At 43.8% G+C, this 27419-nt stretch overlaps 1 protein-coding gene across 2 annotated transcripts in view; it reads right to left on the bottom strand.

The window, feature by feature from the left end:
* TMEM87A (transmembrane protein 87A) overlaps positions 1-27419 on the bottom strand; it is a 260059-nt gene that overhangs the window by 38735 nt on the left and 193905 nt on the right. For both annotated transcript variants that reach the window (XM_044271690.1, XM_044271691.1), the window contains exons 16-17: positions 26678-26757; positions 21859-21920 (exon numbers count right to left, since the gene is read on the bottom strand). In XM_044271690.1, coding sequence (XP_044127625.1) covers positions 21859-21920; positions 26678-26757 — 142 coding nt within the window. The remainder of the gene's footprint in view (positions 1-21858; positions 21921-26677; positions 26758-27419) is intronic.

Below are 27419 nucleotides of genomic sequence, written 5' to 3'. Positions count from 1 at the left end.
TGGTATTTTGCAATTTCCAATGCAGTTTTTACAAGTGAAACACATTTACTAAACATATTTCCCCTTTAAATGCAGTAAGGATATCCAGCACTCATAATGGTCTTTTCAATATAATGTATTTTAAGACCCAATTTGGTAACTGTTTTGACCTTCCTCAGACTATAAATTATCCTAACATGTTCTAGAAGTGAAACAATCAAAACACCTGTACCACACACATACAGGTGGAAACTCGAAAAATTTGAATATTGTGCAAAAGTTCATTTATTTCAGTAATGCAACTTAAAAGGAGTTGCATTAATGCAACTTAAAATTAGAATATTGTGAAAAGGTTCAATATTCTAGGCTCAAAGTGTCACACTATGTTAATCCATACCCCCTGAGTAAATGGTACCTGAGATTGTGATAGATAATGGAGGTATCCAGCTCACCCTTGTTTTGTGAGGATATAAATGTTTCCCCTAGGGTGCACGGAAGTAAAGGTAAGACTTTGATAGTAGCAATAGAGAAGAATTTTCCAGCACCACTGCTTTCTTGAGCGAAATTTTCTTTATTTTCAGTGACTAGGAGACAGCAGTAAAACTTGTTCACAGGTCCTGCTGCAAGCTACGCGTTTCAAACAGGTGAGTTCTTATTCATGATTGGCATGTCTTGCCTGTGTGAGGGTGGCTATATACAAGCCTGTCCGGAGAACCCATTCCCCAACTTCAGGGAGGAGAATATACCCAGGTGTATACAAAACCGTAATCACACTGAAAGGCAAGGTAGGCTTCTGTTCAGTTCATAATATACATGAATAAAAATACTGGTTAATTGGAATAGTATAATAGTATGTAATAGTAGACTTCAGTGCAAAAAATAGGTTTTTAGCATGGTTAAAAAAAAAAAAAAAAAAAAAAAAATGCGACATGCAGCTCTATATAAGTCTTGAAAGAATACATAAAAATATATTAATCTTGGCCATGAAAAAAAATGTAGGGTGTGAACATGATTCCAATGAACCCGGTAAAGAAAAATTAAAAATAGTAATGAAAACAGACAAGAAAATACACATGGTACATAATTTTAAGCAATATAAGCTCAGCTCAATAAAAATACATAAGTTCTTTTTTAAGGTTAAGGGTACTTTCACACTAGCATTTTTCTTTTCCGGCATAGAGTTCCATCACAGGGGGCTCTATACCGGAAAAGAACTGATCAGGCATATCCCCATGCATTCTGAAATAAATGAACTTTGCATGATATTCTAATTTTTCGAGTTTCACCTGTAGCTTTTTCTCTCCCCCCAGACATGTTAGGATAATTAATGCTCTAAGGAAAGTAATAAAGACTGTATTGAAGTAAATTGTGTTGAAAATACCATTGGGACAGACAAAGGGTTGTAGTCAATGGAGTATATTCAGACCATGGTCTTGTTACCAGTGGGGTAACTCAGGGATCTGTTCTGGGACCCATATTGTTTAACCACCTCAGCTCCCCTAGCTTAAACCCCCTTAACCACCTCCTGACCGCCTAACGCGCCGATGCGTCCGGGAGGTGGTTGATTTGTTCCTCCTGGACGCATTGGCGCGTCATCTCGCGAGACGCGAGATTTCGTCACAGCCGGCCCGTGCATGCGCATCGCGGGCCGGCATTTTGTAGCAAAGTATTTAGTCAGCAACCTGCCGGCCACGATCATTGGCTGGCAGGTTGCTGATTTAAAAAAAAAAAAACAATCAGCAGCCATTTAACCCATCATATTAGTAAATATGATGGGGTTATATGGCTGCCTGCTCCTCTGCTCCTTCTTTTGGTCGGTTGGTTCCAGCAGAGGAGCACACATCACTATGAGTACCCACTACACCACACTTAGCCCCCAGATCACCCCTATTAACCCTTTGATCACCCCTTCTTGCCCCTGTCAATCACTAGTGAAAGGAAAAAAGTGATCAGTGCAAACTGTCACTTTTTTTTTTCACTGGTATTGACCATTAGGTTTAAGGTATAGTTTAGGCCCCTTGGTTAGGTAGTTTAGGGATCAGTTAGCGCCCAGCCCATCGCACCGCAGTCCGTTATTCGCTGATTAGCGTATCGCTAATCAGCATTTGTACTTTTATAGTATCTGGAAGTGATCAAAACTGATCACGGTCAGATCTATAATTGTATTAGTGTCACTTTAGTTCTCCCTCCACCGAAAACGCAGTGTTTGCCCGATCAGGCCTGATCGTTCGCCCACGCCCGCCCCACCGCAGTGACAAAAAAAATGTTTTTTTTTGATCGCTGCACATTCACTTTACACGCACTGCGGCGATTAAAAAAAAAACTGTTTTGATATTTTTTTATCAACCGCAGCGGCCTCCGGTACTTCGCTAGCCTCCCATTTGTAAGACAAGCTTGCTTTTTTTTTCTTGGGTAGTCTCAGGGAATACCCCTAAATTTAGTTGCCCACATGTCAAACAGGGGGTATTCTTCTGAAGAGGCCTACAGGCTTCTGACCCAGTCGGATGAGGAGTGGGAACCCTCATCTGATGAATCTAGCGGGTCAGAATACGAACCTGTAGAAAGCAGTGGCTCTCTGACCCAAAGTTCGGACGAGGAGGCTGAGGTCCCTGATAGCACCAGGCGTACCCGGCCCTGTGTCGCTAGACCGCAGGTTGCGCAGGATCCGCTTAAAGAGCAGCAGAGTGGGGCTGGTGCTGTCGGATTACGTGGTGAGGCATACACCAGCAGCCCAGCCCTTCCTGGACCTAGTACCAGCACTGCCGTAGAACATGGTGAAGTAGCGAGCACCAGAAGGGCAGTTGAAGCTGGTACGGTGGTGACCACGTCGCAGCCACCACAAAGACGTGCCTGTAGAGCCCCTAGAATCCCAGAGGTGCTGGCAAACCCCGATTGGCAGTCCCCAACTTCAGCCGCACCTGTAGTTCCCCCTTTCACCGCCCAGTCTGGAGTTCGGGTTGAGACAGCTCAGATCGGTTCGGCCCTGGGATTTTTTGAGCTGTTCTTGACTGCGGAGCTCTTAGACTTAGTTGTGGCAGAGACAAACCGGTATGCCACACAATTTATAACCGCTAACCCGGGAAGCTTTTATGCCCAGCCTTTCCGGTGAAAACCAGTCCAAGTTTCCAAAATTAAAACTTTTCTGGGCCTCCTCCTCAACATGGGTCTAACTAAAAAGCATGAATTGCGGTCATATTGGTCCACGAACCCAATTCATCACATGCCCATGTTCTCTGCTGCTATGTCCAGGACACGATTTGAGATCATCCTGCGTTTCCTGCACTTTAGTGATAACAGCACCTCCCGTCCCAGAGGCCACCCTGCTTTTGACCGGCTCCACAAAATTCGGCCCCTCATAGACCATTTCAACCTGAAATTTGCAGATATGTATACCGCAGAGCAAAACATCTGCGTAGACGAGTCCCTTATACATTTTACCGGGCGCCTTGGCTTCAAACAATACATCCCAAGCAAGCGCGCCCGGTATGGGGTCAAATTGTATAAGCTCTGTGAAAGGGCCACAGGCTATACACACAAATTTCGTGTCTATGAGGGAAAAGATCAGACCCTGGAGCCGGTCGGTTGCCCTGACTACCTGGGGAGCAGTGGGAAGATAGTCTGGGACTTGGTGTCACCCTTATTCGGCAAGGGGTACCATCTTTATGTGGACAATATTTACACAACTGTGGCCCTCTTTAGGCATTTGTTTCTAGAACGGATTGGCGCCTGTGGTACCGCGCGAACTAGTCGCGCGGGCTTCCCCCAACGGCTCGTTAGCACCCGTCTTGCAAGGGGGCAGAGGGCCGCACTGTGTAACGAAGAACTGCTCGCGGTGAAATGGAGAGACAAGCGTGACGTTTACATGCTCTCCTCCATTCACGCAGACACGACAATCCAAATTGAGCGAGCAACCCGTGTCATTGAAAAGCCCCTCTCAGTCCACGACTATAACCTTCACATGGGAGGGGTGGACTTCAATGACCAGATGTTGTCTCCGTATTTAGTTTCCCGCAGAACCAGACGCTGGTATAAGAAGGTGTCTGTATATTTAATTCAATTGGCTCTGTATAATAGTTTTGTTCTCTACAGTAAGGCTGGGAGAACTGGATCCTTCCTCAAATTTCAGGAAGAGATCATCGAGAACCTCCTGTACCCAGGAGGTTCCGTGGCCCCATCCACCAGTGTAGTTAGCCATCTACACGAGCGACATCTCCCCAATGTCGTTGCTGGTACCTCAACCCACCCGTCACCCCGAAAAAGATGTTGTGTCTGTAGCAGGAGTGGAATAAGGCGTGACACCCGCTATTTCTGTCCTGACTGTCCTGACCACCCTGCCCTATGCTTAGGGGAGTGTTTCCAGAAGTACCACACACAGGTACACCTAGCATAGGGATCATCACACTAGGACAGGCACACAGGGCTATTAGGGCCCATTCACTCACTGCTGCTGCAAACGACTCCTTTCACCTGGGACAAAGTGCATAACGCACTTCGCCACATCTTTGGGCGATTTGCGCTTTGCACATTGACCCATGGGGAAGGAGAGGTTTGTTCTATAAAGGTAAAAAAATAAAATAAACGCCAGTAAGCAAACACGTTAATGTTTAGTTCAAAAAGTTAAAGTTTACATGTTCTGTTCCAAAGTTAATAAAATTATTGCGTTGCGGCCTGGTTTTTTCTTTTTTTTTTTTTTCTTTTTTTACCTTCCAGGTGGACCAACCGATCTACTAGCTGCAGCACTGATGTGCATTCTGACAGAAGCATTGCGCTGCTGTCAGATTACACGCAAGTCGGTGTATGCGGCGCTGCAAGACGAGATTTTCTCCTCTGCAGTAACAGATACGTTTGCCAAGGCATACGAGCTGAGGAGGAGGCGGCGTTCCTATGCTTTGGCAAACACTTTGTATATATATAAAAAAAAAAAAAAAAAATCCCGGCAATGATTTATTCATCCACATCGATTGATGTGAATGGAGAAATCTGGTTTGCCAGGGCATACGAGCTAAGTGGGTATGGATGTTGGGCGGAGCTCCTATGTCCTGGCAGACGCCTTTCCCGTCCTTTTTTTTTTTTGGCAGAGATTTTTTCATCCACATTGATCTATGCGAATGAAGAAATCTGTGCCGGTCATTTTTTTCTTTCAGCCCAGAGGCTGAACGGAAAAAAAAATCTCATTACCTGTATGCTCAATATAAGGAGAATAGCAGAAACTCCTAATGCTGGCCATACATGTAATGATTGCGGAGACCCTCAAATGCCAGGGCAGTACAAACACCCCACAACTGACCCCATTTTGGAAAGAAGACACCCCAAGGTATTTGCTGAGGGGCATATTGAGTCCATGAAAGATTTAAATTTTTGTCCTAAGTTAGCGGAAAGTGAGACTTTGTGAGAAAAAACAAAAACAAAAAAAAATCAATTTCCGCTAACTTATGCGAAAAAAAAAAATTCTATGAACTTGCCAGTCCCCTCATTGGATACCTTGGGGTGTCTTCTTTCCAAAGTGGGGTCACATGTGGGGTATTTATACTGCCCTGGCTTTTTATGGGCCCTAAAGCGTGAGAAGAAGTCTGGGATCCAAATGTCTAAAAATGCCCTCCTAAAAGGAATTTGGGCACCTTTGCGCATCTAGGCTGCAAAAAAGTGTCACACATCTGGTATCGCCGTACTCAGGAGAAGTTGGGGAATGTGTTTTGGGGTGTCATTTTACATATACCCATGCTGGGTGAGATAAACATCTTGGTCAAATGCCAACTTTGTATAAAAAAATTGGAAAAGTTGTCTTTTGCCAGGATATTTCTCTAACCCAGCATGGGTATATGTAAAATGACACCCCAAAACACATTCCCCAACTTCTCCTGAGTACGGCGATACCAGATGTGTGACACTTTTTTGCAGCCAAGGTGGGCAAAGGGGCACATATTCCAAAGTGCACCTTTCGGATTTCGCAGGCCATTTTTTTTTTACACATTTTGATTGCAAAGTACTTCTCACACATTTGGGCCCCTAAATTGCCAGGGCAGGATAACTACGCCACAAGTGACCCCATTTTGGAAAGAAGACACCTCAAGGTATTCCGTGAGGGGCATGGCGAGTTCCTAGAATTTTTTTATTTTTTGTCGCAAGTTAGTGGAATATGAGACTTTGTAAGAAAAAAAGAGAAAAAAAAAAAATCATCATTTTCCGCTAACTTGTGACAAAAAAAATAAAATTCTAGGAACTCGCTGTGCCCCTCACGGCATACCTTGGGGTGTCTTCTTTCCAAAATGGGGTCACTTGTGGGGTAGTTATACTGCCCTGGCAATTTAGGGGCCCATATGTGTGAGAAGTACTTTGCAATCAAAATGTGTAAAAATGGCCTGCAAAATCCGAAAGGTGCACTTTGGAATATGTGCCCCTTTGCCCACCTTGGCAGCAAAAAAGTGTGACACATCTGGTATCGCCGTACTCAGGAGAAGTTGGGGAATGTGTTTTGGGGTGTCATTTTACATATACCCATGCTGGGTGAGAAAAATATCTTGGTCAAATGCCAACTTTGTATAAAAAAATGGGAAAAGTTGTCTTTTGCCAAGATATTTCTCTCACCCAGCATGGGTATGACACCCCAAAACACATTCCCCAACTTCTCCTGAGTACGGCGATACCAGATGTGACACTTTTTTGATGCCAAGGTGGGCAAAGGGGCACATATTCCAAAGTGCACCTTTCGGATTTCACCGGTCATTTTTTACAGATTTTGATTGCAAAGTACTTCTCACACATATGGGCCCCTAAATTGCCAGGGCAGTATAACTACGCCACAAGTGACCCCATTTTGGAAAGAAGACACCCCAAGGTATTCTGTGAGGGGCATGGTGAGTTCCTAGAATTTTTTATTTTTTGTCGCAAGTTAGAGGAATATGAGACTTTGTAAGAAAAAAAATAAAAATAAAAAATCATCATCATTTTCCGCTAACTTGTGACAAAAAATAAAAAGTTCTATGAACTCACTATGCCCATCAGCGAATACCTTAGGGTGTCTACTTTCCGAAATGGGGTAATTTGTGGGGGTTTTCTACTGTTTGGGCATTGTAGAACCTCAGGAATCATGACAGGTGCTCAGAAAATCAGAGCTGTTTCAAAAAGCGGAAATTCCAATTTTTGTACCATAGTTTGTAAATGCTATAACTTTTACCCAAACCATTTTTTTTTGCCCAAACATTTTTTTTTATCAAAGACATGTAGAACAATAAATTTGGCGAAAAATGTATATATGGATGTCGTTTTTTTTGCAAAATTTTACAGCTAAAAGTGAAAAATTTCATTTTTTTTGCAAAAAAATCGTTACATTTTGATTAATAACAAAAAAAGTAAAAATGTCAGCAGCAATAAAATACCACCAAATGAAAGCTCTATTAGTGAGAAGAAAAGGAGGTAAAATTCATTTGGGTGGTAAGTTGCATGACCGAGCGATAAACGGTGAAAGGAGTGTAGTGCAGAAGTGTAAAAAGTGCTCTGGTCATGAAGGAGGTTTCAGCTAGCGGGGCTGAAGTGGTTAATGACCAGACCACTTTTTACAATTCTGCCCTACGCTATTTTCATGGTTTTTTGCTCGGTCATACAACTTACCACCCAAATGAATTTTACCTCCTTTTCTTCTCACTAATAGAGCTTTCATTTGGTGGTATTTCATTGCTGCTGAAATTTTTACTTTTTTTTGTTATTAATCGAAATGTACCAAAATTTTTGCAAAAAAAATTACATTTTTCACTTTCAGTTGTAATTTTAAAAAAATAAAATACATTTCTATATAAATTTTCTCAAAATTTATTGTTCTACATATCTTTTTTATCTGATAAAAAAATAAATAAAAAATGTTTGGGTAAAAGTTATAGCGTTTACAAACTATGGTACAAAAATGTGAATTTCCGCATTTTGGAGCCGCTTTGACTTTCTGAGCACCTGTCATGTTCCCTGAGGTTCTACAATGCCCAGACAGTAGAAAACCCCCACAAATGACCCCATTTTGGAAAGTAGACACCCTAAGGTATTCGGTGACGGACATAGTGAGAAGAAGTCTGGAATATAAATGTCAAATTTTTTTTACGCATTTGGATTCCGTGAGGGGTATGGTGAGTTCATGTGAGATGTTATTTTTTGTAACAAGTTAGTGGAATATGAGACTTTGTAAGAAAAAATAAAAAAAAATCTATTTCCGCTAACTTGTGCCCCAAAAAAATATAATCTTCTATGTACTCGCGATGCCCCTCTTTTTATAGCGCATAGCGCCGCAGCGATTTTACGGGGTTTTTGCAGTGATCAGAAAAAAAAAAATTCTGTCACTGCGGTGGGGCGGACTGAACGCAAGTGTGCGCACAAGATCAGGCCTGATCGGGCGAACACTGCGTTTTTTGTAGAGCCTATAGAACATGTCCTATACTTGTCCGCAATTGCGGACAAGAAAAGGCATTTTCTATATAGTTCTGGCAATGTGCGGATCCGCAAAATGCGGAAAGCACATTGCCGGTGTCCGTGTTTTGCAGATTCGCGGTGCAAAACACATACGGATGTCTGAATGGAGCCTTACAGGGGGGTGATCAATGAAAGGGGGGTGATCGGGAAACCTATATGGGGTGATCACCCCCCTGTAAGGCTCCATTCAGACGTCCGTATGTGTTTTGCGGATCCGCGGATCTGCAAAACACATACAGACCTCTGAATGGAGCCTTACAGGGGGGTGATCAATGACAGGGGGGTGATCAGGGAGTCTATATGGGGTGATCCCTCCAGGAACATATGGACGTCTGAATGGAGCCTTACAGGGGGGTGATCAATGAAAGGAAATCTATATGGGGTGATCACCCCCCCCGCGGATCCGCAAAACAGATACGGACGTCTGAATGGAGCCGTACAGGGGGGCAATAACCCCATATAGATTTCCTGATCACCCCATGTCATTGATCACCCCCCTGTAAGGCTCCATTCAGACGTCCGTATGTGTTTTGTGGATCCACGGATCTGCAAAATGTGTGAATGGAGCCTTACAGGGGGGTGATCAGGGAGTTTATATGGGGTGATCAGGGGTTAATAAGTGACAGGGGAGGGTGTAGTGTGGTGGTGTTTGGTGCTACTTTACAGAGCTGCCTGTGTCCTCTGGTGGTCGAGCCAAGCAAAAGGGACCACCAGAGGACCAGGTAGCAGGTATATTAGACGCTGTTATCAAAACAGAGTCTAATATACCTTTTAGGGGTTAAAAAACAAAAACAAAAAAAAAAAAACGCATCTAGAGCCTCCCAGCGAACGATCGCCGCTAGAAGGCTGTAGATGCACTTGTTTACCTGCCGATCCTGTGAACGCGCGTGCCTGTGTGCGTGCGTTCACAGGAAATCTCGTGTCTCGCGAGAGAACGCGCCGGCGCGTCCAGGAGGAATTTCAGGGCCGCCGCCAGGACGCAATCCTGCGTACGGCGGTCCTGAGCTGGTTAATATCTTTATCAGCGAAATTGCAGAAGTCCTCGATGGTAAGGTGTGTCTTTTTGCTGATGACACAAAGATTTGTAACAGGGTTGATGTCCCTGGAGGGATACACCAAATGGAAAAGGATTTAGGAAAACTAGAGGAATGGTCAAAAATCTGGCAACTAAAATTTAATGTTGATAAGTGCAAGATAATGCACCAGGGGCATAAAAACCCAAGAGCAGAATATAAAATCAGTGATACAGTCCTAACCTCAGTATCTGAGGAAAGGGATTTAGGGGTCATTATTTCAGAAGACTTAAAGGTAGGCAAACAATGTAATAGAGCAGCAGGAAATGCTAGCAGAATGCTTGGGTGTATAGGGAGAGGCATTACCAGTAGAAAGAGGGAGGCGTTCATGCCGCTCTACAGAGCACTAGTGAGACCTCATTTGGAGTATTGTGCGCAGTACTGGAGACCATATCTCCAGAAGGATATTGGATACTTTGGAGACAGTTCAGAGAAGAGCTACTAAGCTAGTACATGGATTGCAGGATAAAACTTACCAGGAAAGATTAATGGACCTTAACATGTATAGCTTGGAAGAAAGACGAGACAGAGGGGATATGAAAGAAACTTTTAAATACATAAAGGGAATCAACAAGTTAAAAGAGGAGAGAATATTTAAAAGAAGAAAAACTACGCCAAGAGAACATCGTTTTAAATTAGAGGGGGGCAAAGGTTTAAAAGTATTACTTTACTGAGAGTAATGGACGCATGGAATAGCCTTCCTGCAGAAGTGGTAGCTGCAAATACAGTGAAGGAGTTTAACCTGTTTAGGACATAGGGCTTACCGGTACGCCCTGATGTCCCGATCCTTAAGGACACCAGATGTACCGGTACGTCCTATGCATTTCCGATCACTGCCGCTCGGCAGGCGGTGATCGGAACCTGGTGCCTGCTCAAATCATTGAGCAGGCAGCTGGGGGTTTGCTGCGATCGGTGGTGTGATAATACACTACCAATCACCATCCTGCGATCCTGAGAGGTGATGTGACATCACCTCTCAGGATCGCCTCTCATTAGTCGGCTCGGCGGGCGGGAGGTTCGAATCATCGCAGCGCTCCTCTCTTCCTCCTTTTCAGTCCGGGATCCGCTGCGTCGGATCTCCGAGCCAGCACCCCCCATCTGTGCAGTGATCAGGATCCAGCACCCCCCATCTGTGCAGTGATCAGGATCCAGCACCCCATCTGTGCCCCAGCACCCCCAGATATTTAGGGAAAAGTTAGGGACAAGTTAGATTAGGCAGGGATATTTAGGGAAAGTTAGTTGAAGAAAAAAAAAAAAAAAACAGTTACTGATTGAATCACCCTAAATCGGGTGTCTGGGGTCCACAGCACAGCTGTGTGATCCTAGACCCCCCCCCCCCAAAATTTGGGGGTGCAGTTTTTTTGTTGTTGTGTGTATGCTGACTGTGGCCGGCACTCTTAGCGTCCGGCCACTGTTAGCGCAACACACACCCCACTGCTGATCAACTTCAGACGGTTGATCAGCGATTTTGAATTTTCTAATTTTTCTAATTTTTTCCTTTTTTTTTTTGTCCGTTAGGTTTATGCCAAGTTCGCACACACCCGTGCCCACACGCACACTGAAAAATTTAGACACACACTCCCCTATGGCCTGCCGGATGTTCTCGGCCGAGGAGGCATATGCTAAGCTTGCCTCCGACTCAGAGTACCAGTGAGGACGAGGATTACTCCACTTTCCTTTTGTTATCCGCATCCTCATCATCTAGTGATGATGATGAGCCCCTAAGGCGGCGGAGACGCCGCCAGGCGGAGCAAGGGGACCACCATGCTAGGGACCCTGTGGTCCACCCTAGTACGAGCTGCTCTGGGGCTCGTACTAGTTTTCCGGCCCATCAGTTAAATCCACCGGAGCCCCCTGCTGGTGAACTTGTCTGGTGTACCCTAGAGTCTTTTGAGCCCGTGATTCCTGATTTTGTAGGCCAACCAGGAATCCAGATTTCCACAGTGGGCTTCACTGAATACGACTATTTTAGTCTTTTTTTCAGTGACCACTAAGTAAATCTAATGGTGAAGCAAACAAACCTGTATGCCTAACAGTTTGTTGCTCAACACCCGGGCTCCTTTTTGGCTAGGCCAGGTGGCTGGACCCCGGTCAGTGCAGCCGAGATGAGGACATTTTGGGGCCTCGTGCTGCACATGGGCCTAGTCAAGAAACCTAGTGTCAGGCATTACTGGAGTGGGGACATCCTCTACCAGACCCCACTTTACAGTATGGCCATGACACGCTCACGGTTTGAGGTCATCCGGAAATGCCTGCATTATGCAGATAATGCAGCATGTCCCCCCAAGGTGATCCTGCCTAAGACCACCTGTACAAAATCAGGCCGGTCACTTTGGGGCCAAATTTGTACAGGCCTATGTATCTGGAAGGGAGGTCGCGGTTGATAAGTCTCTCATTGCTTTCAAGGGGGAGTATCCTTTTCCGCCAGTATGTTCCCTCTAATCGGGTGAGGTATGGCGTGAAGCTGTACAAGAGTACCTCAGGGTACAAGTTTTGTGTGTACGAGGGGCGAGATTCCCCTATTCAACCTAATTTATATCCCAATTTAGCCACTGACAAATCGGATAAAAAACTGGTTCTCAGACTTGACACCAAAATTATTTTTTTTGGGTGGTTTCTATTATGCAACCCTCACAAAGTGACTTCAGACCTGAACTGGTGCCTAAAAATTGTTTTTTTGAACATTTCTGAAAAATTTCAAGATTTGCTTCTACACCTTGTAACGTCCCCAAAAACTAAAATGTAATTGCCAAAATGATCCAAACATGAAGTAGACATATGGGGAATGTAAAGTAATAACTCTTTTTGGTGGTATTATTATGTATTATAGAAGTAGAGAAATAGAAATTTGCAATTTTTTCCAAATTTTTTGTAAATCTGGTATTTAAAAATAAAAATGATTTTTTTTTTACTTCATTTTACCAGTGTCATGAAATACAATATGTGACAAAAAAAAAAAAAACCTATCTCAGAATGGCCTGGATAAGTAAAAGCGTTTTAAAGTTATCACCACTTAAAGTAACACTGGTCAGATTTGCAAAAAATTTAAGATTACACTTACCGGTAATCACTTTTCCATAAGCCCATGACAGCACCCTTGAGAGACCGCCTCCATCCAGGACAGGAAACAGGAACTTTCGTGGAGAGCTCATAAGGAGGAGCATGGCCCCGAGACCACCAGTTAATCGCAAGAACTTGTCCTAGACCACACTCTTATCCCTTTTTTTTTTTTTTTGTATATGTATATATTATATATTTTTTTTTTTTTTTTTTGTATATCAGGGTGGGAATAAACCCGGGTGCTGTCATGGGCTTATGGAAAAGTGATTACCGGTAAGTGTAATCTTAAATTTCCCTTTCGCCCATGACAGCACCCTTGAGAGACGACTAGAATAGAAATCCCTTTATTTCTTAGGGTGGGACTACCGCCTGGAGGACTTTCCTACCGAAGGCTAGCTGTTCTCTATTGCCTAGGTCCAATCTGTAGTGACGGAAAAAGGTGCCAGGCGACTGCCATGTGGCTGCTCTACAAATTTGTTCTAGGGTAGCGTCAGCCCTTTCTGCCCAAGTGGTGGAGACTGATCTTGTAGAATGAGCACCAAAGCCCCCCGGGGGAGCCTTTCCAGCTGAAGAATAGGCCAAATTAATGGCTCTCACGATCCATCTGGAAAGGGTTTTAGAAGAGGCTGGGAGGCCCTTATTTTTCCCACTAAACTGAATGAAGAGTTTTGAGGTTTTCCTCCACTGACTAGTAACCTCCAGATAATGAGATAGGCATCTTTTTACATCTAAACAGTGCAGTTTTTCCTCTTTTTCATTTTTCGGATCTTGGCACAGGGAAGGAAGTATAATGTCCTGCGTTCTATGGAACATAGAAACCACTTTCGGTAAGAAGGAAGGATCTGGTTTAATAAGAACCCTATCATCTAAGATGTTAGTGTAAGGAGGCGAGGTAGAGAAGGCTGAAATCTCACCAACCCTCCTTGCTGAGGTAATTGCCACAAGAAACGCTGTTTTGAAAGACAAGATCTTTATAGGCAACTGTTTAAGTGGCTCAAAGGGAGGTTCTGTGAGGCTAGTAAGGACCAAGTTGAGGTCCCAGGGGGGAATTGAAGGTCCAGGTATAGGCCTAAGCCTGCTGACGGCTTTAAAGAATCTTCGGACCCACGGGTGGCTAGCGATGGGAGAATCAAAGAACGCACTCAAAGCGGATACCTGTACTTTAAGAGTACTTGGCCTCAAATTTTTTTCATGTCCAGCTTGCAAAAAATCTAAAATCCTACACATAGGTGGGGGATTTAAAGGATTCACTGGATCCTTGGCAAACTTCTGGAAGGTGTTCCAAATCCTGAGATAAATAGAGGAGGTGACATCCTTTCTGCAGGATAGTAAAGTGGAAACTACGCTCTTGGAGAGTCCTCTACTTTCTAGGATTTCCCCCTCAAGAGCCATGCTGTTAGGTGTAGCTGCTTCACACTCGGATGATTGACTGGTCCTTGGGATAGAAGATCTTGCCACTCCGGGAGAATCCAAGGGTCCGTCAAGGATAGCTTCCTCAACCAGGTGAACCAGGTTCTTCTGGGCCAGAAAGGAGCAATTAAGATCACTGTTGTTCTTTCTTGTCTCAGCTTCTGTAAGAATCTTGGAAGAAGCCTTAATGGAGGAAAGGCGTAGAGGAGCTGGTTCGGCCAGGGAAGGGAGAAGGCATCTATCCCTGTTGGTGAATCTCTCGTGCTGAGGGAAAAGAAACGATGACACTTTCTGTTTTCTCTGGTGGCGAACAAATCCAGATGAGGACGACCCCAAAGTCGAATTATTTGATCGAACACCCTTTGGTTCAGACACCATTCGCCCTGGTCTAGTGTATTTCGACTTAAGAAATCTGCCACTTTGTTTTCTGAACCTTTTAGATGTATTGCCATAAGGGACGGCACAGAAGGAATTATAAGGGAAAAGATATCCGTTGTTAACTGCATAAGATTTTCTGATCTGGTTCCTCCTTGTTTGTTCAGATAGGAGACCACTGTGGCGTTGTCTGAAAAAACTTTTATAGACTTTCCCTGTAGTAAAGGAAGGAACTCTTTTAAGGCGAAAAAGACCGCCCTCAGTTCCCTCATGTTTTGGGAGTCTAGACTCTGCTCTCTTTCCCAAACACCTTGTCTTAAGTCCCCTTGGCAACAGGCCCCCCACCCGGAAGGACTTGCGTCGGTGGTAAGGGTAACAAAGTCTTGTTGGAACCAAGGGAGCCCCTGGGACAGGTTTACGGGGTTCAGCCACCAGTGAAGGGACTGGATCACTTGGGGGGTCAGTGTGAAAGGTGTGTCTAATGGGCGGAGGGAGCCCTGCCACTCCTTCAGAATTTGCCACTGTAGGGGTCTGGAGTGAAGATGGCTCCAACTGACCGCTGGTATAGTGGAGGTCATTCTGCCCAAGACTGCCATTGCTTGTCTGATAGTAGGGTTCTCTGCCGATATCAGGGACTGAACCTGTTGTATTAATCTCTGAATCTTGTCCTGGGGTAGAATACAGAGTAGTTTCTTTGAGTCCAGTATCATCCCTAAAAAGATGCAAACTTGGGAAGGAATTAAATGGGATTTTTCTCCGTTTATTTGCCAGCCGAGGTCTTCTAGGATCTGCACTACTTTTTTGAGGTGTGCTTCTAGAATGGATTTTGACTCTGCTACCACCAGGAGATCGTCTAAGTAAGGTATTAGTAAAATGTCTTTTTCCCTTACATGAGCCATGACTTCTGCCATGACTTTCGTGAAAAGTCTGGGAGCTTGAGAAATCCCAAAGGGAAGGGCTGTGTATTGCAAGTGCTGGATGTGACCTCCTATAGAAACCGCGACTCTGAGGAATTTTTGACAGTCTAGCCGAATGGGAATGTGGTAGTACGCATCTCTTACGTCTATCGTAGCCATGAAGCAGCCCCTGAATAGATGTTTTATGACTGATTGGATCGACTCCATTCTGAATTTTTTGTAAGAGAGGAATTGATTTAAATCCTTTAGATTTATAATAGTTCTGAATGTTCCATCCGGTTTGGGGACCAGAAAAAGGGAGGAGTAAAAACCCTCGCCCTTCTCTGCCTCCGGCACCGGGATTAGAACATTTTTCCGAAGTAGGGATACAATCTCTTGTTGTAAGGCTAGATTTTTCCCCGGGTTTCCTAGAAAATTTGTGATTTTGAATCTGTCCGGTGGGCGGGAGACAAACTCTAGACAAAACCCTTCCTTTATAACGCCTAAAATCCAGGGACTTGAGGAGATTTTCTCCCAGGCGTAGAGGAAGAGAGAAAGTCTGCCCCCCACGGGAGAGAAACCGTCATTGTTGTGATGGTTTAGAGGTTGAGGAGGATTGGGAACTGAAGAGAAACCCCTTGCTTTTCCTATTCTGAAGTAGCTCTGAAGTCTTTCCTCTGCCCCCTAAAAAAATCCTTCTTGTTTTTGCGAAAAAAACGTTGTTTTTTCGGGGGTCTGGAGACAGGGAATCCTTTTTTATTGTCCGAGGCTTTATCCAAAAGGTCGTCTAAGACGGATCCAAAAAGATAATCGCCCTGACAAGGAATTGCACAAAGCTTATTTTTAGATCCCGTGTCTCCCGACCAACCTTTTAGCCAAATAGCTCGTCTGGCTGAATTTGAAAGAGCAGCTGACCTAGCATTTAATTTTAAAGCATCGGCTGTTGCATCAGAAATAAAGTCTACTGCTTTAAGTAGAGTGGGGAAAACGGTTAACAATTGATCTCTCGGGGTCTTGTTCTGAATGTGAGATTCTAATTCCTCTAGCCATAATTTCAGAGACCTAGCAGTGGATGTGGCGGCAATATTTGGTTTGAATGCTTGGGCTGAGGTCTCCCAAACTTTTTTTAGGTAAACCTCTGCTCGCTTATCCATAGGGTCTTTAAGAGAACCCAAGTCCTCAAACGGAAGGGCCGATCTTTTTGAAATTTTTGCCACAGGTGCGTCCAATTTAGGGGGTCTGTCCCAGTTTACTGAGTCTGCCTCGTCAAAGGGATATTTCCTTTTTACATTTTTTGGCACAAAAAACTTTTTATCGGGTCTTTTCCATTCCCTCTGTATTAAAAACTTTATATTCTCGTTAACGGGAAATACTCTAGATTTTTTCTGCCCGAGATCACCAAACATGATATCCTGAACGGATCTTGGGTCTTTGGGTTCGTCTACTTTCATAGTCGCACGAACTGCTTTCAGTAAAGCTTCCGTATCATCGGGGGAAAAAAGTGGCCTGCCCGTGGACTCCTCATCCTGGGACGAGTCAGGGCTATCTAGGATTTCTCCCGTATCACTATCCTCTAAGGGATCTGAGTCAGATCTATTAGCTGTGCTTGATCTGGTTCCCAGGGAGGTAGAGGCTACTGCGGGAAAGCTCTTTTTGAAATCTTTCAGGGAATCCGAAACCTCCGTCTTTACCATCTCCCTAATACTCTGTAGAAGGGATGGGGACTCCTCCTCCACTAGTTTCTCAATACAACTTTGGCATAGCTTTTTCAACCAAGAGGGGGCCAGTTTCTTTTTACAGACGGCACACTCCTTCCCTCTGGTCTTTGAAATTGCCTTTCTAGGGCCCTCTTTTGTAGTCTGAATACAGGAAGAAACAAGAGGGAAAGGAGATTTAGCTTAAAAAATGAAATAAATGGTGGGGAATGATCCCCCTTACCCCACCAGGAGTACCGGTCTGATCTCATGACCCTCCTGTTGATCGGCGCGTAGGGCACTCTCCTCCTCCATGCTGCTGTGGGATAGAGAGTGACTCCCCGGATCCAAAGGAAATCCCTGTAAGGCTGGCTGGCTGGCTGGGCTGCTGCTGACCGTGCGCCTGTGGGTTCAATCTCCTCGGTCGGGTCCTGCTGGAAACCCTCTGCGGCCTAAGTAGGAGAAGGCTCTTCCTACTTCCGGAACGCACGCTGCGTGCGTTCCAAAAACCGGAAGTCTCTACCGAGACCCGGATCTCGCTGGCATCGCGAGATTTTAGTTCCCCCTGCGCGCGGCAAGAAGAAGGCCCCGGCCCGCCTGAACACTGTCGGGCAGGACCGGCGTGCCGAACGCACCTCTCGGTGAGCCCGGGACTGCAGAGTATCGCCAGCGCAGCGTAAGCCAGACCCCAGCAGCAGACCCCAGACTCCGGCCGGCGGCTCCTAGAGGAGACTTATGCCGGAACAGGTAACCCCAATTTAGAACAATTCCTCCGGGGCCCTGCAGCCTAGCTTTTCTTTCCTCTCTCCACGAACCGTCCTCTGTCTAGGACAGGAAACAGGAACTGGTGGTCTCGGGGCCATGCTCCTCCTTATGAGCTCTCCACGAAAGTTCCTGTTTCCTGTCCTGGATGGAGGCGGTCTCTCAAGGGTGCTGTCATGGGCGAAAGGGAAAAATGGCCTGGTCCTTAAGGTGAAATATGGCTGTGTCCTAAAGGGGTTAAGCATGCATGGGATAGGCATAAGGCCATCCTTCATATAAGATAGGGCCAAGAGCTATTCATAGTATTCAGTATATTGGGCAGACTAGATGGGCCAAATGGTTCTCATCTGCCGACACATTCTATGTTTCTATGGTGAGTGTATGATATCCTTACTGTTTCAGGGCTCTTTCACACTTGCGTTGTTTTCTTCCGGCATAGAGTTCCGTCGTCGGGGCTCTATGCCGGAAGAATCCTGATCAGTTTTATCCAAATGCATTCTGAATGGAGAGAAATCCGTTCAGGATGCATCAGGATGTCTTCAGTTCCGGACCGGAACGTTTTTTTGGCCGGAGAAAATACTGCAGCATGCTGCGCTCTTTGCTCCGGCCAAAAATCCTGAAGACTTGCCGCAAGGCCGGATCTGGAATTAATGCCATTGAAAGGCATTAATCCGGATCTGGCCTTAAGCTAAACGTCGTTTCGGCGCATTGCCGGATCCGACGTTTAGCTTTTACTGAATGGTTACCATGGCTGCCGGGACGCTAAAGTCCTGGCAGCCATGGTAAAGTGTAGTGGGGAGCGGGGGAGCAGCATACTTACCGTCCGTGCGGCTCCCGGGGCGCTCCAGAGTGACATCATCCATGCGCGTGGGGCACTCTGACGTCATTCTGGAGCGCCCCGGGAGCCGCACAGACTGTAAATATACCGCTCCCCACTACTACTATGGTAACCAGGACTTTAATAGTGTCCTGGCTGCCATAGTAACACTGAAAGCATTTTGAAGACGGATCAGTCTTCAATTGCTTTCAGTTCACTTGCGTTTTTCCGGATCCGGCGTGTAATTCCGGCAAGGGGAATACACGCCGGATCCGGACAACGCAAGTGTGAAAGAGGCCTTAGCTGGGTTTGTACCTAAAGCACTGATCGCCTGTGATCTTCATCAGTTCATCATATAATAAATAAATTGATTTCTGGCAACCTTGCAATCGTGATGACTTATAGAACAGAATGATTTAAATCACAGTGCCTGAAAAACATGCTGTTTTTCCCATTCCCAGAAAAAGAAAAGTTAAAAGTGCTTGTCTCATAAAAAGACAGCCGTTGCACATATGTCCTCTACAAGGCCATCCGCTCCCCCTCCCCACCACCACAAGATAAAACTAGGGCAGCACTGCAGGGGTGGCTCCCATTTTGGCGGTCTAGAACCCCTTTTTTATTGCATGGATGGGCATTCATGTATTGTGTGTAGTGTAATAAATAAATAAAAATGATTGAAAAACTAATTAAGTTAGCTAATAAATGACATGTGCCCCAAAATTGGGCCAGTAAAAACTACAACAACAAAAAAACATGATACAGCTTTGTTGCTTGAAATTTAAAAAAGGTCTGGCTCTTGGAATGAGTCAATGAATTAATAATAAAATAGCTTGGTCCCGAATACTAAAATAGGTCTGTTTTAAAGGGAACCATTCACGTTGTATATGCAGTCCTATCTGTGCATGGTATTTATACAGTGCCATTCACAGATAAGACTGCATGTACAACATGAATGGTTCCCTTTAAAACAGACCTATTTTTAGCAGGAGGAAATAAAACAGTTTTGTAACATAGTAACATAGTACATAAGGCCGAAAAAAGACATTTGTCCATCCAGTTCGGCCTGTCATCCTGCAAGTTGATCCAGAGGAAGGCAAAAAAAAAAAAACCTGTGAGGTAGAAGCCAATTTTCTCCACTTTAGGGGAATAAAAAATTCCTTCCCGACTCCAATCAGGCAATCAGAATAACTCCCTGGATCAACGACCCCTCTCTAGTAGCTATAGCCTGTAATATTATTAAGCTCCAGAAATACGTCCAGGCCCCTCTTGAATTCCTTTATTGTACTCACCATCTCCTCAGGCAGAGAGTTCCAGAGTCTCACTGCTCTTACCGTAAAGAATCCTCTTCTAAGTTTGTGTACAAACCTTCTTTCCTCCAGACGCAGAGGATGTCCCCTCGTCACAGTCACAGTCCTGGGGATAAATAGCTGATGGGATAGATCTCTGTACTGACCCTTGATATATTTATACATAGTAATTAGATCTCCCCTCAGTCGTCTTTTTTCTAAAGTGAATAACCCTAATTTTAATAATCTTTCAGGGTACTGTAGTTGCCCCATTCCAGTTATTACTTTACATGCCCTCCTCTGGACCTTCTCCAGCTCTGCTATGTTTGCCTTGTTTACAGGAGCCCAGAACTGTACACAGTACTCCATGTGTGGTCTGACTAGCGATTTGTAAAGTGGTAGGACTATGTTCTTATCACGGGCATCTATGCCCCTTTTGATGCAACCCATTATCTTATTGGCCTTGGCAGAAGCTGCCTGGCAGCTTAGTTTGCTGTTTATTAAAATTCCTAGATCCTTTTCCATGTCAGTGTTTACAGAGTGTTTTACCATTTAGTATGTACGGGTGACTTGCATTTTTCCTTCCCATGTGCATAACTTTACATTTATCAGTGTTAAACCTCATCTGCCACTTATCTGCCCAAGCCTCCAATCTATCCAGATCCCTCTGTAGTAGTATACTGTCCTCATCAGTGTAAATTACTTTACACAGTTTAGGGTCATCTGCGAAAATTGATACTTTACTATGCAAGCCTTCTACAAGATCATTAATAAATATATTGAAGAGAATAGGGCCCAATACTGACCCCTGAGGTACCCCACTAGTGACAGTGACCCAATCTGAGTGTGTACCGTTAATAACCATCCTCTGTTTTCTATCACTGAGCCAGTTACTTACCCACATACAGACGTTTTCTCCCAGTCCGAGCATTCTCATTTTATATACTAACCTTTTATGTGGTACAGTGTCAAATGCTTTGGAGAAGTCCAGATATACGCCATCCATTGATTCGCCGCTGTCAAGTCTAGAACTTACCTCCTCATAGAAACTGATTAAATTAGTCTGACATGACCGATCTCTCACGAAGCCATGCTGATATGGCGTTATTTGCTTATTTCTGTTGAGATGCTCTAATATAGCATCTCTCAGAAAACCTTCAAACAGTTTACCCACAACAGATGTTAAACTTACCGGCCTATAGTTTCCAGGCTCTGTTTTTGGCCCCTTTTTGAATATTGGCACCACATTTGCCATGCGCCAATCCTGTGGGACATTCCCTGTCAGTATAGAGTCTGCAAATATCAGAAATAAGGGTCTGGCTATGACATTACTTAATACCTTTAGGATACGGGGGTGTATGTCATCCGGTCCTGGCGATTTGTCTATTTTAATCTTTTTAAGTCGCTGTTGTACTTCTTCCTGGGTCAGACGGGACACTTTTAATGGGGAATTTATTTTTGCATTCTGCATGTCATCTGACAATTTATTTTCCTCAGTGAATACATTGGAGAAAAAAAATATTTAACAGCTTTGCTTTCTCCTCATCGCTCTCTGTGACTCCCCCCTCATTACTCTTTAAAGGGCCGACACCTTTAAAGTTGTCCAATTCAATTTATGTGCTAATACTCAATGTACTTCGCACCTGTGGGAAATTATTCAGCGTAACGTGGTAATTTTTGCATGAAAACTGCTGCTGTTTCCATGATTAGAAGTCCTGTGGGAAGTCCTACATAATGACACACATAACTATTTCTGTATGTACCCTCATATAAGGAAGGATGTCAATCACTAATTAGACCTGCTCGCATGACTCTTTTACGCATTGAAGGAGCTGGGATTTAAATGAATGCTCAGCTCCTTCTTTATGACTTGCTCGCTGCAGATGTTTTACATGGCAAGTTCCCTTTTAGCAGGGAAGACACCTTCTTACCTGTAATACCTGTGAAACTTGCACCAATCAATGGACAGTGGCTCTGTGATTAACATTTTGGCAACCGACTACTTTTCCGGTTGCAACAGCTGCCAGCAGAACATCTTGTGCAGTGTATACTTACAGCTTTAGTAACTTTAGCATTTCCATTAGTTTCGGGCTTAGAACTTCTCATTTTCATCCCCTCTGTAGAAAAAAATGAAATTACGTTTTTTTAAAAAACATCCAAAGCGAGGATTTATTTCCAAAGTGAATAAAATTGAACAGGGCAGAGCCATTTCATTAAAGTGAATGGGATGGAGCAGCTGTAATTACACTGCTCACCACAGCAATGTCGACAGCAAGCAGATAAACAGTGAAGAGAACACTTCACTTGTATGAGCACTACATTCTCTTCATACAGCTGATTGGCAAGTTGTCAGCAGTTGGGCCACACCAATCTGATATTGACTAGCTATCCTGAGGATACAGGAATTGTACCCTTCCTCTCTGTCACGTTCTTCCAACCGTGCGTTCCTCAGCAGGCAGCATTGTTTGCTGGCATTCAGTTGTCAGTTCAAAGAGGCTGGGCTTCTTGGTTTAGGAATTGCTAACCAACTGGAGATGCTCTGATGTCATCAGTCATGCGTTATGACTAGGAAGTGCTGCCTACTTAAACAGGCAGCTTGCTGGTCTCAGGTTGCCTGTGATTGGTTTCATCCTTTGCATTGCCACACTAGCATTTGTTCCTGTGAAGTTGCTATTCCTGACCTGGCCTGGCTTTTACCCCGACTCTGACTTACTGGTTGTGATTCTGTTTTGGTTTGGACTCTCCTGGTATAGACCTCGGCTTGGTACGTTTTCTAATTATGTCTTTATACGCTGTGCCATTCTGTCACTACTACTTTCACACTAGTGTTTTTGCTGGATCCGGCAGGGCTCAGCAAAAACGCTTCCGTTACTGATAATACAACCATCTACATCTGTTACGAACGGATCCGGTTGCATTATCTTTAACATAGCCAAGACGGATCCATCATGAACTCCACTGAAAGTCAATGGGGGACGGATCCGTTTTCTATTGTGTCGCTGACTTACATTGTGGGTCATAACGGATCCGTCTTGCTCCGCATCCCAGGACGGAAAGCAAACCGCAGCATGCTGCGGTTTGCTCTTCAGTATGAGAACGCATTACATTCTGTTTAGTTACATTTTGTCCCCATTGACAATGAATGAGGACAAAATGGAAGCGTTTTTTCGGTATTGAGACCATATGACGGATCTCAATACCGGAAAATAGGAACGCTAGTGTAAAAGTAGCCTTATTTTGTTCTCCTGTTTTCCACTCCCTGATTCGGGCCCAGCACATATATAGGAAAGGGCTGCCATCCAGTTGCGGGCTTTCGGTTATTGCAGATTGTGCAAGTAGGCAGGAGTACAGGGCTCCCTGTTTCCTACCAAGACACTCTACCTTGCAAATGTAATCATGTCTGGGGTTTTACTTGTTTATGTGGTATGTTGTCTGTTCTTTCAATACAGAGGTACTGTAAACCTGGTGAGAAGCTTTGTATAAGTCCTTCTGAGATTCCTATTTCCCATTTGCTCCGATTTGCGTTGCAAACTATATCCACAGACTTTTTTAGTTGTAAATTGTTTCACTACCCCAAACACATAAATGCTGGTGGTGTTTATCGCCTAGGAGAGCATAAGGATTAGGCGGGAAAAATAAAAGTAATCTCTCCCTGAGATTATCTGCTCAGGAAAATCTGGGAGAGCTGTATTACACTGTCTCACAGTCCCGGGGATGCAGGGATGGCCAACCTGAGGCTCTTCAGCTGTTGCAAAACTACAACTCCCAGCATGCCCAGACTGCATACAGCAAAGCATGGTGGGAGTTGTAGTTTTACAACAGCTGGAGAGCCACAGGTTGGCCAGCCCTGCGGGGATGAGTCTCAGTAGCATTGTGGTTGACTCTAGGGAGGTTTGTCTCTGTCACGACCTGCTATTGGCTGCTCGCCAGATGTTTTGATCTGCCGGACAGGGAGATGCAGCGGCAGCCATGCACGGGGTAAATATAATCTATATAAGGGACCTGGATATTGGGAGGCATGTTTTAGACTTTGGAAACCCCTTTAATTGGTATCGTCGTCTGACCTACATAAACCTTACCACAAGGGCATTTCAACATATAGATAATGCACATGCTATCACATGTGAGATACCCCCTAACATAGGAATGTTACAGAAGTGGTATGCTCTTTGTAAAAGACATTCTTTTGGTCTGATGTTATTAACGATCCACCCCTTGCAAATGTCCATTGTAAATGCACATAAAAAAGATCCAAGTATTAGATTTATTTTAAATTTTTTATCTCTATCGAAATGGGACACCCAAGATTATCTACATAATAGGCTGTATACATAACTCGAAGAAAGGAGGAAACAAAAACTGCCAATTACAGGTGGATCAACTTCAGCTGAGACCTGTCTGAGTGAAACAGGAGGTATGAAACTGCGATCTTTCAAATATATAAGAAATAACTCAGATTTTTCAGTAACAGAGGCATCTTCAGAGGACACAGACATAGGCAGCAGTGGTTCTACAAACAAAAGAATAAAGGCAAGAGGAGAAAGACAAAGAATTGAAGTCCAAAAACAACAAACGGACTTACGGTTAAAATTTTCTCTAGGACAGTGATGACAGGTGAATTGTCAGTCTTGGAAAAAAGTTTGGGTTTAGTTCCTACGTATAACCAGGAGTCATTTAAATTTATTGGTTGATTTTTATACATTTTCCCGCTGTGCCGGAGCTCCGTTTTAATGCATTGTTTTGGTGAAGGGAGAGCAAGAACTATGCGCGAGTCTGATGTTTCATCAAAATTGAGAACCCACTGCTGGTATGATCCTGAGGTGGATTCACATATGTTACAATCATTTCAACAACTGGTTACTAGTGACATTTAAAAAAAATGGGAACAATATCAGAACACGCATAGACCTAACCTTACAGAGGAAGAAAGAAAAGCCATTATATTATTAACAAATGACAGGTCTATAATAATGAAAAAGGCAGATAAAGGGGGAGCAACAGCGGTAATAAATAAAAGTCTAATGAACAGGTGTACTGTAAATTAAAAGGGGACCCTACTTTCCAGTTCAAAAAAGGAATTGATGAGACATTGGAAAAAGCGTCGGCTGAAAGCATTATAAATTATATACAGAATAAAGCACTAGAAAGGATTATCCCTGTGTTCGAGTCTTATATCTACTGCCAAAGGTGCACAAGGATCTGACATTTCCCCTGGGATGTCCTATTGTCTCGGGAATCAAATCGTTGTTGCATCCTTTGGCAGTATACGTTGATAGTTATATGCAAGAAATAGTACGTAGATTACCAGACTGTTTGCGCGACACTGGAGATTTTTTGTTACAAAAAATATAGATGTGACGGATGTTACCCTTTTATGTTCATTAGACAATCAATATGTCTACTTTATGTTGGCATCACTTTGTATGTAAATGTAATTTAATTTTTTGGGATGTTAGATGGATTAGAATTTTAGATACAATTTAAAAAATGTTATTCCTTTTTAAGGCTACTTTCACACTAGCGGCAGGGCTGATTCGACAGGCTGTTCACCCTGTCGGATCCGTCCTGCTGCTATTTCGCCGTGCAGTTGGACTGCTGCTCCGTCCCCATTGACTATAATGGGGATGGGACGGAAGTCCGGCGCAGCACAGCAGTACTGCATTTCCAACTTTTTAGTCCGGCGGCCTCTCACCGCGCACTGCCGTGCTGAGCCGGAGCTCCGCCCCTGTCCCCATTATAGTCAATAGGGACGGAGCGGCACGGTGAAATAGCGGCAGGACTGATCCGACAGGGTGAACAGCCTTTTGGATCCGTCCTGCCGCTAGTGTGAAAGTACCCTTATTGACCAATTTAGTTATAAAGTGACTTTGTGGGGCTTACATAATAGAAACCACCCATAAATTACCCAATTTTAGAAATTGCATCCCTCAAGTTATAGAAGAGAAATTTCACTTTTTTTATTTGCAGATTTTCCATTTTAACCAATTTTTACTGAAAGACAACAAGGGTTAACAGCCAAACCAAACTCAATACTTATTACCCCGATTCTGCAGGTTAAGTGGTCGTAAACTGCTGTATGGGCACATGGCAGAGCTCCGAAGGGAAGGAGCAACTTATGGATTTTGGAGGGCAGATTTCACTGGGATAATATTCAGGTGCCATGTCACATTTAAAGACCCCTGTGATACACCCCTATGGTGGAAACTCTCAAAAGGTGACCCCATTTTTGAATCTACGATAAGGTGACTATTTTGGCGTACATATGATTTTTTTTTACGGCTCGATATCTCGCTTTTTTTGAGGCAAGGGGACAAAAAAAAAAACGCTGTTCTGGTAGCTCAGGAAAGTCGTTATGCATGCATCGATACCTAATATGTATTTTTTTGGCTTGATGAAGGAAAAAGGGCACTTTTTTTATTGCAAACTTTTTTTTTTTTTAATTACATACTTTTTTGTACTTTTTTTTTTGTCCCACTATGGGACTTCAACATTTCAGGGTCTGATCTCTGTTTTAATGCATTAAAAAACATGCTGTATTGTACCACATTGAAACTGTTAGTTTCACACTGACAGTGTGCCTATGAGACCCAGTGATGCTGGTGGATACAGATAGGCCCCTGCACTGATCAGATGCGAACAGCTTCTGTGCCTGTCTGATCAGCATGACATCAATTTGCCGTACCTCACTTCCCACTGTGACATAACAGTACATCACATGTCTGGAAGGGGTTAACATATTGTGCAACTTTGAAAGTTTTAAAAGGTAGCAGACATTGTAAATAACAAAAAATGTGGAAATCGGCTGTTTAGTTAACATTCATATTGGCAAGTATGTGTGTGACTATATGATTATCATTTTACATGAGTTCCATACCAAAGCTCTCTTTCAGCATAGGTTCTTTCTGTTCATCGTCATCATCATCATCTTCTTCATTAAGTGGTGAAAACGCAAACCTAGAGCAGAAAACAAAACTAATGAGGGATAAAGGCAATTATACAAAGTATAACACTGGGCAGAGATTTCTGACAAGGCAGCTAGAAAAGCTTATGGGGTTGAGGATAAAAACTGACGGGCTACAAAATAGTGGAAGGTATCAATTCCTTAAAGGGGTTGTCTCATCATAGACAATGTGGCATATCGCTAGGATATGAATGAATTGTCAACTGGATGTTACCACATTGAGGTGTGTCCCTGCACAGTCTAACATTGGCAGCACTGAATGGACTATATTAGGCAAAAACACACCCCTATTTAGTAACACCCAGTTGGCAATTCTGTGCTCCCAGGAACTGAACTGCTAGTCCAAGCCACTTGTTTGCTATGGCAGCCTATGAGGCCTGTCATAACATTTGCAGGGCTTGACAGGAATGTATTATTCTCCCATAGGCTGCAACAGTAATTCAATGCAGTCTATGGTCAGACAATGTCATGTTGAAGTCCCCTAGGAGGACTTAAAATGTGTGCAAATTTTTAAAATGTAAAAACAGAAAATATATAAAAACACCAGGATCACACCCTTTTCCCCATATTAAAAATTAATTTAAAAAAACATTGTTCCAAACACCTGTACTAATAAAATATAAAAATATTTACACACTCCAAAATGGTATCAATA

Source organism: Bufo gargarizans, chromosome 11 (assembly GCF_014858855.1).
Source record: "Bufo gargarizans isolate SCDJY-AF-19 chromosome 11, ASM1485885v1, whole genome shotgun sequence".
NCBI lineage: Eukaryota > Metazoa > Chordata > Amphibia > Anura > Bufonidae > Bufo > Bufo gargarizans.
The sequence above is the reverse complement of the archived record's forward strand: the minus strand, read 5'-3'. Positions and strand labels throughout refer to the sequence as shown.